Source organism: Caenorhabditis remanei, chromosome X (assembly GCF_010183535.1).
Source record: "Caenorhabditis remanei strain PX506 chromosome X, whole genome shotgun sequence".
NCBI lineage: Eukaryota > Metazoa > Nematoda > Chromadorea > Rhabditida > Rhabditidae > Caenorhabditis > Caenorhabditis remanei.
This window is the reverse complement of record NC_071333.1, coordinates 13,379,547-13,394,034: the sequence shown is the minus strand read 5'-3', so window position 1 is coordinate 13,394,034 and position 14,488 is coordinate 13,379,547. Positions and strand designations below refer to the sequence as shown.

The 14,488-nt window shown below is 35.7% G+C and overlaps 4 protein-coding genes across 4 annotated transcripts; 3 read left to right on the top strand and 1 right to left on the bottom strand.

Moving 5' to 3' along the window:
- Positions 1-580: 580 nt before the first annotated feature.
- Positions 581-3,986, bottom strand: GCK72_024654 (uncharacterized protein; the record flags this gene model as incomplete). Its single annotated transcript, XM_053735979.1, has 10 exons — positions 581-646; positions 2,248-2,418; positions 2,467-2,662; positions 2,715-2,789; positions 2,835-2,957; positions 3,008-3,126; positions 3,170-3,304; positions 3,349-3,555; positions 3,598-3,868; positions 3,919-3,986. 10 exons carry the CDS (start codon positions 3,984-3,986, stop codon positions 581-583), a joined length of 1,431 nt encoding a protein of 476 aa, XP_053579545.1.
- Positions 3,987-11,668: 7,682 nt separating this feature from the next.
- On the top strand, positions 11,669-12,065 carry GCK72_024653 (uncharacterized protein; the record flags this gene model as incomplete). The annotated part of the gene is made up of 2 exons (XM_003117852.2): positions 11,669-11,832; positions 11,879-12,065. The coding sequence occupies 2 exons, from the start codon at positions 11,669-11,671 to the stop codon at positions 12,063-12,065; spliced, it is 351 nt and encodes a 116-aa protein (XP_003117900.2).
- Positions 12,066-12,368: 303 nt separating this feature from the next.
- On the top strand, positions 12,369-12,748 carry GCK72_024652 (uncharacterized protein; the record flags this gene model as incomplete). Its single annotated transcript, XM_053735978.1, has 2 exons — positions 12,369-12,569; positions 12,617-12,748. The coding sequence occupies 2 exons, from the start codon at positions 12,369-12,371 to the stop codon at positions 12,746-12,748; spliced, it is 333 nt and encodes a 110-aa protein (XP_053579544.1).
- An 895-nt stretch (positions 12,749-13,643) lies between these two features.
- GCK72_024651 (uncharacterized protein) lies at positions 13,644-14,234 on the top strand (the record flags this gene model as incomplete). The annotated part of the gene is made up of 4 exons (XM_003118231.2): positions 13,644-13,727; positions 13,774-13,926; positions 13,976-14,035; positions 14,088-14,234. The coding sequence occupies 4 exons, from the start codon at positions 13,644-13,646 to the stop codon at positions 14,232-14,234; spliced, it is 444 nt and encodes a 147-aa protein (XP_003118279.2).
- Positions 14,235-14,488: the final 254 nt, after the last annotated feature.

The following is a 14,488-nucleotide window of genomic DNA, read 5'->3' as shown; positions in this document are numbered from 1 at the left end:
TTTCTCTGAGTCTCTTTCAATATCCTCTTTCTTTTTCGCCATACGTATAAATAACCTGCATCGGAAATTAGTGAAGAAGATGAGTACGTTGAATGAACGTGAATCGGAAAAAGTTTGTTGAAAATTACTCCAAAAGAAAATCTAGACATGCAAGCTTGCCAGTTTTGGAGCAAGTCCGAAAAATATCTGCGCGAGTCTTCGGAGTATCGTAGCGCCTGTTGTTTAGTCATCCGGCTTTCCTTAGAAAACTTTTAGAGATTTCAAGTCGGCGAACCTGTTTAAACATTACAAAAAATTGAGATACATACAACTAAAAAACAAAAACATTCGACAAATGAAGTGACCAAAAAATAATTTATTCACTCAATTACCATTTCTACGGTTTGAATGAGAATAATTTCATATCAATTATACAATTTGAAACAAATTTTTCAGAAAAGTGTGTTCAATTGAGTTTAGAAATGGAGATAATGTAATAATGTTTGAATGTTGACATAAAAAAGTTATGTTAATCCGATTATTGAAAATTGGTATAAAATTTCCCAGTAAGCAAGAAAGAAACAGATTGAAGTCAACTGAGCTATGCATAGTTTTTTACTCGCTTGTTGTTCTTGTCGAGCCACTCAATTTTTTCGGCGGAGTCTATCTGAAATATACTTTGTATTTGTTAAGAGGCACTATCTGTAAGAGTGAGAATGTTTGTGTTGGGCCATGGCACAGTTGCAAAAACTTGTTTCAATCCGAACTCTTTTTACATCATATATACCCCTAAGGTAGTGGTTTATAAAAAATATGTCACCAGTTCCATATGACGTCATCATAGGAAAATATGCCCAATAATCGACTTTTCACCCAAAAATTCATAAAAATTTCAATTTTTTAGATAACATCGGGAAACTTTCGCAACATGTTAGAATTGTTTTTGGCTACCTCCACACAAATTTTCGGCACCCCAGACAACCCAGAAACCGTTCAGATAAATTTCATTTCAATGTTTTTTCAACTTTTCTCAAAAAATCCCTCTAGAAATCCTCAAATTTCAATTCGTATTCGAATTCCCCGCAAAAAGTTCTACTAGGCCCAATAAAAATCATTAAAAAACAGGAGAACCTTTTTGAGATATTTCGATTTTTTCAAAAATCACATAAGGGTCCCCCCTTATGAAAGAAAATTTTTATCGAAAAAATATTTCAACTCTTTTTTGATGCAAAAACGTTCAAAACATTGATAAACTACCAAAAACTCTTTTTTAAATATTTTGAACGTTTTTGCATCAAAAAAGAGTTGAAATATTTTTTCGATAAAAATTTTCTTTCATAAGGGGGGACCCTTATGTGATTTTCGAAATAAATGGAAATATCTCAAAAAGGTTCCCCTGTTTTTTTATGATTTTAATTGAATCATATGTTAAATTTTGCAAGGAATTGGAATATGCTTTGAAATTTAAGAACTTCTGTACAAATTATTGATGAAAACGGAAAAAAACTGGAAAAAATAAAAACTGGAAAAAATAAAAAAGAACAAAAAAAACTGAATCCGTTCAGACACATTTCTGAGATCTAATATTTTGTGAGTGACTTATTCCAAGGGTTTTATCAATATTCCAATTATTTTCGGAGCTAATTTTTTTTGAGATTTTTTTGGCAAAAAAAAATTTTCGTAAGGGGGGACCCTTATGTGATTTTTGAAAAAATCGAAATATCTCAAAAAGGTTCTCCTGTTTTTTAATGATTTTTATTGGGCCTAGTAGAACTTTTTGCGGGGAATTCGAATACGAATTGAAATTTGAGGATTTCTAGAGGGATTTTTTGAGAAAAGTTGAAAAAACATTGAAATGAAATTTATCTGAACGGTTTCTGGGTTGTCTGGGGTGCCGAAAATTTGTGTGGAGGTAGCCAAAAACAATTCTAACATGTTGCGAAAGTTTCCCGATGTTATCTAAAAAATTGAAATTTTTATGAATTTTTGGGTGAAAAGTCGATTATTGGGCATATTTTCCTATGATGACGTCATATGGAACTGGTGACATATTTTTTATAAACCACTACCTTAGGGGTATATATGATGTAAAAAGAGTTCGGATTGAAACAAGTTTTTGCAACTGTGCCAAGAGGAATCCTCATCTTACAGACAACGCCTCTTAAAAAAATAGATTTGTCAAAAACCTCTCCCTTTCTCTCGCTCTAAACTATTTCGGTGGCTTTCTGACTTACTGACTCCCAGAATTGATGCATACTAAAAACTCACATATTTCAGTACATCATCGATATGTTTTCTGGATGAAGCCTCCAATTTTTTCAAGCTGATTCCTAGGAAATTCATCAAGAACATATGTGGATATTGTTCAGAGTTTACCAGGATCAGCTCCTTAGTGTGGATGATGTAATTTCTTCTGTCACACGTGAGATGACCATGCCCCTGAAACTATGTATTAATTTATCTTTTTATCAGTTTCACAGCACTTACGATGATCATCAACAATTTTATTCTCGATTCTTCATGTGCCGTTAGGTCGACAACCTTTTTGACCAAATCAGCGCTGGAATGAATTTGGAGAGGTTCTCCATCCACTTCCAATCGAATGTTGTTGAAATCGACAAGCATCTTATTTATGTCATAAGGGATTGATGGCTCCCAACAATGCTCGGCTCTCATCAACTGTCTGCAAGAATGAAATAACAGTAACATTCAAAAGATCTGAACTGTTTGTTTACCTCGTTTGATATGAACGCCATTGAATTCGACGGTTTTGTCTTCTCAACTCGTCCACGTCATTTTGAATACAAAGACTGCAATTTCGAAGTAAGGAGAAAATTATAGAATAAGTGTCTTACCCTTTAGATTTTCCTGGTTCGACGGTTACAGTAATCTTGTCACTACAAGGGAAAAATCTGATCACCACTGCTGAATCGTCCCCTGGTACTTGTTTGTTTTCGGGATAAAAGGTAACAGCTAGGCTGGAAGAATAATTTCCATTCAAAAGAAATTAAGAATATTCTAAACATACATGTCTGCTTCTGGAGTGAATTTCCAGTTGTCTTTTTTGCAGAAGTGTTCGACATGACGATGTGTGTTCTTAGTGAGAATCGTCGTCGGAAGTCCAACTCTCCGGCGACGAAAATGCTTCTGAAATTCAAACATGATTAACTGTTGTTTCAGAATAAACTACCTCAATCAGCTCTTGACACTCTTCGATAGACGGTGATGACCATCCAAAGTCCAAAGTGACGTTTTCCAAGTAGATTTTGTAAATGTTTTCTTTCCGCGCCATTGATGCCATGAACTTCACCTCAGTGTGTGGTTCCTGAATAGAATTTATTTTCGAATCAACAACTACTTGTTTCTTACATATGGAACGTTCATTGGACTAGAGCTAAAGTCTTGGAGCAATGTGTAAGTAACTTCTTTGACAATCGCCCTATCTATAGCACACACGATACTGAACATCTGTAGATCTCCATTACGTTGGCAATCTGGTGCAATCGGTTTAGTAACCAGTAGGTGAAACACTTTCGTTCTTATTGATCTTCTTGATTTCCATTTGTCAGGGTATCCCTATAATAAAAGCCACGGTTTAATAAGCAGTACAAAACATACAGTTAGTTTAAAAATTTGCATGACATTTCTTGATTGTTCCAGATAATATTGGACCAGTTTATGCAATTTCTCTTCTTTTGATCCTTCCAGGTTGATAACTTTTTGTGTTTTATTCTTCTCCAAAGTAACTCGGTTTTCATAAAGTCTCCATATATAATGATCTCCGTTTGTCACATTAAAACTCAGAAAAGTGTGACTCGAGTATTCAAAATTGAGTTCAACCTTATCCAGTTGAATCGGCAAGTCTAATGGGCTATGCATTGCGGATAGTCTAAAATATAGAAAAAAGTAAGTGAAGTTAACAAAACCTCTCCAACTTACAGTTTATCCATAGACGGGTATTCCGTGCCAACATGTTGCAAGTTGTCTTTATTCATATAATTCTCCATTTTCAATCTGTAAAACAAGAATCCTCATTAGTGGGCAGACAATTACAAGAAATAAATCACGGATTCTTCAATCACGTGTCTTGTCTTGAGAAAACATTCTAGCTGGTTACCCCTACTTCTCTGCGTCTCTCCTGTTCATACCTGCTTTCATCTAACTAATAATTATGAAAGAACAGAGTAAAGTTGTGCAAAACAGCAAGAATTCATTCACAAATTCCGGAAACAACTGTGACTCAATTTTAGGACAGAAGATTTTTGGAACGGAATTTCGGAATATCGTACTGTTTTTCGGTATTTTAGGCCAGAGTTCTCTCAAATCGGAACACCGGAGTGTCGTATCGCGTACTGTTTAGTAAATAGTTAGCTCACTGATAAATTAAGAAGAGCCTCTCAAAAATCAAAAACTGTTGTGTTGGATATAAAAAATGCAACAAAAAATCAAAGACCAGTAATATGAATATAAGTTGGAGTGAAAATTGGAAATATCTAGAAATAATCCATTGACAAGTATACAGATATTGCGAAATCTACAATAATGCTTTTTCTATAATAAACATTGTTTCATATAAACAAGTGAAGAAGTTATTTGCGGTACGTCGGTGAAAAATGATATTTTCGAAATCACTTATGCCCGAAATCTCCCATTTTTGACGTAACTTTCTTAATTTGTAAATTTTTGATATGAATTCTTAGTAGTGGTGATTCCAAGACAAACGTCAATAAAAAGTAAGGATGATAACATTTAGTGAAAAAAGAAACGAAAAGTTGAAAAACTATTCAAAATAGGAAAAAATGCAAACAGCTATGCAGTGCTCTACCAAAGATCATTTCGATGTGTGTAGGATTATCAACGCTAATTGTATACTTGCAAGAAAATTGCGAGAATGTTTGTGTTATTCATAAACGCTGTTTGATAATTTGAGATCAGGAAAAAAATCAAATAATCAGAAGATACATACCAGCGTAAGATTTACAACATGAAATATTTATCTGCTACTTGTTTACAACGAATTTGTTTAACCAATAAATAACTAACCATCATAAGTAAAAAAAAAGTCTTAGGTTCTTTAGTTGACAACTCGTTTTCAAAGACACACACTAGAAAGTCACTTTTTCGACACATTCAAACATAAAAGAAGTGAAATTTTAAAAAAGGGGTGATCTCGGGCGAGATCGAACTTCAGTTTCAGTTTCAGTTCATTAGTTGACAACTCGTTTTCACTCCACTAGAAAGTTACCATTTGTAATAAGAGCAAGCTCCATTACGTTTATTAAGTTACATTGTCAGGTAATACATATTTCGTGTGTCTTTATAAAAACTTGTTAGCTGAAGATTGTTTTCGACCTACGTGTAGCACGAAATCTAGCACTAGAAAATTAAAAAGTGCACAGTAACGCAATCACAAAGTTTTCTAATTTTTACAGATTTTTTACAGAAAATATAAAACCTCTTTGTTACTTCCAACCATGAAAAATTCAAACATTAAAAAAAAACGAAATTTAAGAAAAAGGGGGGTGATCTCGGGCGGGATCGAACCGCCGACCTTCTGTGTGTTAGACAGATGTGATAACCACTACACCACGAGACCGCTGGATGGTAAGAAGGAGTGAGGGGGTATTTATTGTCTTTGTCTCTCAACGCTGCATAAAAAAATTGTTGTACAAAGTGGTATCGGTGGCCAGATACCTACTTGGTTGTGAATAACGGTTGAGATTTTAGATATGTTTTACTGAAAAACAGATATTTTTAAGTTAGTGAAAAATTTGCATTTGTTCTCCAAGAGAAAGAGTCTTGGTAGAAGAGATGGTGTCTTAAATACTGGAAATATAATCATTCCCAGACTGTTCCAGTAACTCGGTTATTATTTCTTATTTTCTACATCTTCATAATTCCTATTTCAATATGTTTCAAAATACTTACGCTCACCACACCACGATGAGGCTCAAGCAACTATGCAAGTTTGCTCTAATGAAAACTGCTGTCCATGAAATATTTTTCATCTATCCTAAAATTTTGGGCATGAACACGGATTCGAATGTTCACCGCCATATAATGCAGCTGGAATGTTTGTTTCATCTTGTTTCCGCTTTTCAACATCTTTTTGCATAGGTAGCCGTGGATTCACCGTGCTGACTAATTATTCAATACCTTTTGCTCATTTCTCTATCTCTCTCTATCTCTATTAACATTATCTTTGTCTAATGTGACCCAACACTTTCCCTTGCTGCAAGCTCGCCCTAACCTTAAAACAGAGAAGAAGAGGGAACAGCGAATGTGGTCACTCTGCTATCTCTGCGTCGTTATCGACACCCATGTTCCTCTCAATACACTCTCTTTACCCTCTCCATTTTTTTCATTGCCATTTGATATGTCATCAAGAAAAAACCGTTTATTTTATAAAGGGTTTGAAGATATATGGAATGTTTTTAAAGCAAAGTATTAGTCAAACTTTTGTTTAGAAGTTGAAACCATTTTTGAACAAAAATCAACGTTTTTTGGTGAAAAAAGAAAAATTTGGGATTTTTTTTCTCGTATTTTTTAAAATGAATCTAAACTTTTTTTTAGATTTTCAGAAAATCAACTCAATGAACCAGCAAAAACCAACCGAACAAATACAATGAGTGAGGAATCTACAATTCCGTGAGTTCTTTACACTTGATGTTTGAAAGAAATTATTTGATTAACGAAAAAAAACTAAAGAGTAAGAACACTGTCTGAAATAATAACTAAATGCTAACAAAAGAATTCAAAAATTACTAATTTTGAAGTCCTTTTCAGTATGATAGAAATTTGGTTTTTTTTCCTTTTTCCCGCTAAACCTCAACCGGACAGAAACGCTGCGATACACTTATTATAATTTTGTTGTGTATTCAGATACTCAAATGAATGCTGCCCAACTTGTAGCAAAAAGAGAAAATTTGACTCAGATGAGCAGCATGCAAGGTAAGAGATAATTCAAATATGCCATACTGAAATCAATTTGTTTCAGCACCAAGAGAGGAACAAGTAGCTCTGGAATTGTTGAAATCACGTCAACTTCTTCAAATACTCAAAAAGTGCCAAATGACGGAGTCCCATCGGAAATGAATGCTAGCAAATTTGACTTCGATAAAGATTTTACTGAATTCTCCCTTCAAAAACAACGTCCAAAAATCTATGGGGATCAATTAACAGACTACTTTTTGAAATTGGAAAAATATCTAAAAGGAAAAAAGTATGAGCACATATACGCGTGTGGTGAATTGAAGTTTTGTTTTGATTCAATTTATGATAATAAAAAGGTAAGTTTTATCAGAATTAGTGTCACCTCTGAACGATTTTTTTTCAGCTACCTGGTTTTGATCGCAAAAAAATCAATGTGACTGTGATTTTAACTGCGAGATCAGATGGAGCCAAAAATCATTCAATTGTGATTCTTCCCGACAACGATCTTGATCACGACCTCATGCAAAAAAGCAAGAACATTCTCAAAAAGAAATTTGGGTCTGAATTCGATTTCTCGTTCTCCCCCGACTCGAATGTGAACACTGAGATAGTTAAAACATTCCTATCTAGAAATTATTGGCCTAGTGATTCATTGCTCGTCTGGAACTCAAACGCTGAAAACAATAATGATGATGTCAAGAAACATTTATTGCCTATGCACCTGGATGCTTTATTTGTTCCCGAAGATTTGGAGGAAATGGTTCAGGTTTGGTTTGTCTGCTTTTCAGCACTATAATACCTGTTTCAGCCACTGAAAGTTTACTGGAAATCTAAATTCATGGCAAACATGCGAGAAAATTACGAGTATTGGAGAAAAGAAGAGGAAGGAAACCAGCTTTCACTGATGGAAATTCTTGAATGGATTCAATATTCCTGGGGTCTTGTTCCAAAAAAGCAAATTGTCGAGTCTTTCGTCGGTTGTGGTTTGACAGGTTGGCCTGAAGAATTGGCTTTGACAAACATTCATTGCTTCAAAAATGAAGGCTCATTATCCTGGGTGGATTATATGGAGAGAGAAAGATTGAAGATGTTCAAAGAATCAGCGTATAAACAACTAGGATCTCGTTTTAGACTAAATATTCATGGTAGAGGTAGTGGAAGGCCTTGGCCACTACCCAAGCTCGTTTCACCTCCACAGCCATCTACAAGGTACGAGTTAATTCAAATATGTCACATTTGTGTAAAATTATTTTAGCAACAATAATGGCTTTGGAATATCTGAAACTGCGTCAACGTCCTCAGATACTGATGGAGTGGCAGAAGATGACTTCGCATCCGAATGTCAAAAGAAAAACCCAGAAATTTCTGTGACTCGATGTATCCACTCTTTTCTGAATTTGGAAAAAGAATTGAAGGACAAAGGTTATCGCCATATATACGCGTGTGGTGAAATGAAGTTTTGTTTGAACTCAATTCCGGAATATGGCTTGGTTAGTGTTTTTTGAGTATAAATTTGTCTCATAAATAAATTCCTTTCAGGCACCTGGTGAAAAACACAAGAAAATTTATGTGACTATGTTGTTTGCCGCATGCTCAGATGGGGAAAGAAAAATTCCATTGGTGATTCTTCCTAAAAACGGTAACGAGGAAGAAAACATAGAAAAATTGAATCGTCTTAAAAATGAGTTCCGTGATGATCTATTGAACTTTGCGCTCTCCCCCGACTCGGATGTAAACACAGAGATAATCAAACAGTTCTTATCAAAAAATGATTGGAAAAGTAATTCATTGCTCGTCTTTGACTCAAACACTAAATACAATAACATGGAGGTCAAGAAGCATGCTGCATCTCTACAGCTCAATTCTTTATTTATTCCAGAAGATGCGGTCGAAATGTTCCAGGTTTGACATTGTTCATTGGGTTTTCAGTCTTTTAATACTTGTTTCAGCCTGCGTATGTCTACTGGAAACCTACTGTCATGAAATACATGCGGGAAAAATACGATGATTGGTTTGAACGGAATCAAGGGCGGCCTTTAATGAGTGATTTTCTCAAATGGATCGGAGATTCCTGGGACATCATTAGACGGGATGAAATGTTTGATTCTTTCGTTCGTTGTGGTTTTTCTGGTTGGCCTAAAGAATTGCCTGCGACTAAAATCCACTGCTTCGAGAATGAAGGATCAATGGTCAGATGGAGGCCAGAGATGCATTCAGAAAGGTCGAAGATGTTCACTGAAGGATCAAAAAGACAAGATCCTTGTTTCGAAGTATATTATTATGATGAAATTAGTGTGGAACCAATGTTCATACCGTTTCCACCTCCAAAAGAGTCACAACCATCCACATCCGCCGGACCAGTTCAGGGTCCTTTGAATCAAAAAAGAAGAAGTAACAGACTTCGAACCACAAATCGAACTTAACTGATTCTTCTATCATCTTTCCCCTCATCGTTCAGATAACGAAGAAAGTTCTTGTAGCTCCCTTCTTTTCAATAATTTTTTCAAAACCTCTCCTAATTTACCTTATCTTCTTTCCCTCAATTATTTTACTGGCCGTTACTAAATTGGAATTCTTATTGATTTTGTTTTGTTCAACTTTCCCCTTTTCATTTCACCCTTTTTGGTATAATAAAGGATTGTATCCAATCAATTTCTCACCAGTGCTGTACATTTCCGAACACCTTGGTGTCGGCATTTTTGTTTTTTTTTCAGAATAGCTTATGGAAATACGAAAAGAACATATTCACTATGTGGCCATTGGAAAGGTATTGCGCGTGTGGTTCTCTAAACGATCACTTATACTGTCCGCGGAAAACGAGAGAGCTCGGAGTGTTACGTGTCCGACCTCATCTCCTTTCCTGTTTTGTTTTTTGATCTGCTGTTTCTTGGTTTTATACTGTCTCTTTTTTCTTGGTCCGTAGGCATGAGGGTGTTCAATAGGCATTTTATTGGAGGTCACGAGCCAACAGAAGATGCGCCCTGATGTTCCTCTCTTCGATTGGGTTGGAAGCTCTCAATGTATTCTGAACTGTCTCTTCATAGTTGCCAAACTTTCGCTAATTCCTTCAACTAACGTCATTAGTTTCTAACAACTTCTGCTAAATTTCGAAAAGTTTTTATTGCCCGAATTGAATCCATTATCCCCAGACGTATCCCTGACCTGCATCGAAAATTGGTGAAGAAGATAAAAAAGTTGAGCGAAAGTGAATCGGATAAACGTTTGTAAAAATAACTATAAAAGAAAATCTAGAAATGCAAATTTGCCAGTTTTGGAGCAAGACCTAAAAATATCTGGCGCGGGATAACAAAGTGTCGTTGCGCCTGTTGTTTAGCCATCCGGCTTTCCTTAGTAGATTTTTAGAAATTTCGAAACCGGTACAAGATAGAAATTTGAAAAAAAAATTCATAGTTGAGCCCAACTTCAAGTCGGCGAATCTGTTGAAACATTACAAAAAGCTGAGATATATACAACGTAATAAAGTAATAACAAAAACATTTGACAAGTGAAGTGACCAAAAATGTATTTATTCCCTCAACTCCCAATTATACAGTTTGAAACAGAATAATTTCAGGTTGATTATATATTTGATATCAATTCTCAATTTCATATCAATCATAAAGCAATTTTTTCAGAAAAGTTTGTTCAATTGAGTTTAGGAATGGAGATAATGTAGTAATGTTGAAATGCTATTAGATAAAGCTATGTTATTCAGATTTTTGAATGTTGGTATGAAATTTCCCAGAAACTAGAAAGAAACAGATTGGAGTCAAGTGAGCTATGAATTGTTGCCAGCAGGCTACTTGCGCTTGTCGAACCAAACGATTTTTTCGGCGGAGTCTATCTGAAATATACTTTGTATTTGTTAAGAAATATAGAGTTCTCAAAAAACTCCCCATCTATCTTGCTCTAAACTTTTCCGTTGCTCGTCAAGACTCCCAGAATTGATACATACTAAAACTCACATATTTCAGTGCATCATCGATGTGTTTTCTGAATGAAGCCCCCAATTTTTTCAACCTGATTCCTAGGATTAAAAAATGTCTGTTTTTCAGTAAAACATATCTAAACCGTTATTCACAACCAAGTAGGTATCTGGCCACCGATACCACTTTGCATGTACAACAATTTTTTCATGCAATGTTGAGAGACAAAGACAATTAATACCTCTTCACTCCCTCTCATCAACCAGCGGTCTCGTGGTGTAGTGGTTATCACATCTGTCTAACACACAGAAGGTCGGCGGTTCGATCCCGCCCGAGATCACCCCCCTTTTTCTTAAATTTAACTTCCTTTATGTTTGAATTTGTCATGGTTGGAAGTAACAAAGAGGTTTTATATTTTCTGTAAAAAATCTGTAAAAATTAGAAAACTTTGAGACTGCGTTACAATGCACTTGTTAATTTTATAGTGCTAGATTTCGTGCTATATGTAGCTCAAGAACAATTTTTGGCTCTTTGTGATTAAACGGGGGTTTTGAAAATAGACGGGGTTTTTGAGAATAAACGGCGGTTTTCGACAAGTTATATTTACCTATACTAAAAAAACCCAAAATGGTCAAAAATGACGGTGCTTTATGGTTTACGGGTGTTTATTTAATTGACGGGTGTTTATATAATAGACCGGTGTTTTGAGAATTAACGGGTGCAAATTTTCAGAAGATCGAATTGTCGAGTCTTTCGTCGGTTGTGGTTTGTCAGGTTGGCCTGAAGAATTAGCTTCGACAAATATTCATTGCTTCAAAAATGAAGGATCAATGTCAGGATGGGTTGACTGTATGGAGAGAGAAAGATTGAAGATGTTCAAGAGATCATCGTATAAACAACCAGATTCTCGTTTTAAACTAAACCTTCATGGTGGAATCAATAGGAGACCGTGGCCACTACCCCAGCTCGGTTCACCTCCACAGCCATCTACAAGGTAAGAGTTAATTCAAATATGTCATATTGGTGTCAATTTATTATAGCAACAATAATGGCTCTGGAATATCTGAAACTGCGTCAACGTCTCCAGATACTGATGGAGTGGCAGAAAACGGCGTCCCATCCGAAACGAGTGCTTGCATATATGACTTCGCTAAACATATAATGCATTTCACCGGTCAGAAGAGACACCCAGAAGTCTCTGTAAATCGATGCATCCACTCTTTTTGAATTTGGAAAAGTTTCTGAATAAAAGTGATTACTGCGTTATATACGCGTGTGGTGAATGAAAGTTCTGTTTGAACCCAATTCCGGATTATGGCTTGGTTAGTGTTTTTTGAGTATAAATTTGACTCATGAATAAATTCCTTCCAGGCACCTGATGAAGAACACAAGAAAATTTATGTGACTATTTTGTTTGCCGCATGTTGAGATGGTAAAAAACAAACTCCATTAATGGTTTTTCCAAAATACGGTACCAAGCAAGTAAAAATTGAAAAACGGAATTGCTCCCAATATAGATCTATTGGTGAAATGGATTTTGAGTTCTCCCCCAACTCGAATGTGAACACAGAGATTATCAAACAGTTCTTATCTTATAATGATTGGAACAGTAATTCATTGCTCGTCTGGGACTCAAACACCAAATACAATAAAATGGAGGTCAAGGAGCATGCAGCATCTCTACAGCTCAATTCTTTATTTATTCCAGAAGATGCGGTCGAAATGTTTCAGGTTTGACATTGTTCATTGGGTTTACAGTCTTTTAATACCTGTTTCAGCCAGCAAATGTCTACTGGAAACCTACTGTCATGAAATACATGCGGCAACAATACAAGAACAAGTTTGGAATCGAGGGCGGCCTTTATTGGGTGAATTTCTCGATTGGATCCAAGAGTCCTGGGATTCCATGAAACAAGATAATATTATAAACTCTTTCGTTGGTTGTGGTTTGTCTGGCTGGCCTGAAGATTTGTCTGCGACTAAAATCCATTGCTTCGAGAATAAAGGACCAATGCGCAGATGGAAGCCGGAGATGCATTCAGAGAGGTCGAAGATGTTCACTGAAGGATCGGAAAAACAAGATCCTTGTTTCGAAGTATATTATTATGATGAAATTAGTGTGGAACCAATGTTCATACCGTTTCCACCTCCAAAAGAGTCACAACCATCAACATCCGCCAGGACAGTTCAGGGCTCTTCAGATCAAAGAAGAAGAAGTAAAAAACTTCAAATCAGAAATAGAACTTAACAGATTCTTCTCTCATCTTTTCTCATCACCGTTCAGATAACGAAGGAAGATCTTGTATCTCCCACGTTTTCTAACTTTCCCGAGAAAACCTCACCTAGTTAACACTAATTGTTTTCCTCAATTATTATACGGACCCTTACTAAACGGAAATTCTTATCGATTTTTTTGTTCAAATATCTAATTCTCATTTTACGCAACTCACGTAACACACCAGTGCACAGTTCGTATCCGCACACTTTCACGTCAGTATTTTGACCAAGTTTTAGCTAATAAATTGGTTTTTTTTTTCATCCGTCTTTGTGGTGGTGATGAGATGCCCGCCGTTAACACATCGCTCATATTGCATACAGCATTTCAAGATTAACAAAAAACAATAACCAGTTAATTCAGTCTATGTTCTAGTTGTTTACTGTTTTCAAACTTTCTTTTCTTATTTGGAAATAGTTCTTATCAAAATTTCCTTTTCCTCAGCGATTATTGATAACATTTTGCTCAGTTTAAAATTGTCAATATAAACACTAACCGCCAACAACCGGTTCACATTTTTCTCACCAAAAATGAACAATTTGTCTACTGGCGAAAACGTCAATGAGATGTTGACATATCTCTCACTTGTTATGACCCATGTCAGTTCGAATAGAGTAAGTCGATTTTTTGCCCCTCTCCCTTGTTTATCACCATTTTCAGAGTTTTGCAAAAACTATCAAAGGAGTTGCGAAACAAGGTGGTTGTGGTCTGACAGGAACCGTCGTTGGCGGTGTTGCAGCTGGTCCAGTGGGAGCTCTGGTTGGAGGTGTTGTGGGATCTGTTGCAGGTTACTTCTGGTCTTCTGATTACGACGTAAGCGCAGTGTTAAACGTTTATATTGATAATTGAGATACAAGTTCAGGGTATTCTACAATATTACAACAAGCTAGATGACAATGAAAAGGCTCAGCTCGCAAGAGAGGTTAATGCTATCCATTTTTTGCTATTCTATTTCACAACCACTTTATTTTCAGATTCGCAGAACTGTTGGAGCAAATCTTATTACCGATTTCTACAAATGGTATGAAAAACCTGCAAATCAGGACACTGTTAACAATTTGATTTTAATGGCTGTGGGATTGGCAGCAGTTGCAGTTTCAAACTCAGCAAATACGAACTGAAATGACTGGGCTCTGATTGAAACTTTTTTCCTTTTTAAATTTCTCATTTTTATATTGATTTATGATTGTACTAAACAAGTATTGATAAAAAATCGTTATGGCGTGTTATTTCATCAGCATGACAATTATTGCTGATATACGTTTTAGCATCTGAAAGCCATTTTCCAGCTTCCCTCTGATAAGAAGCAAAAAATATTTGGATGCAACCATTTTTCCCGAAAGAAAAAGAAGATATGGAGAAATGATTTTTCTGA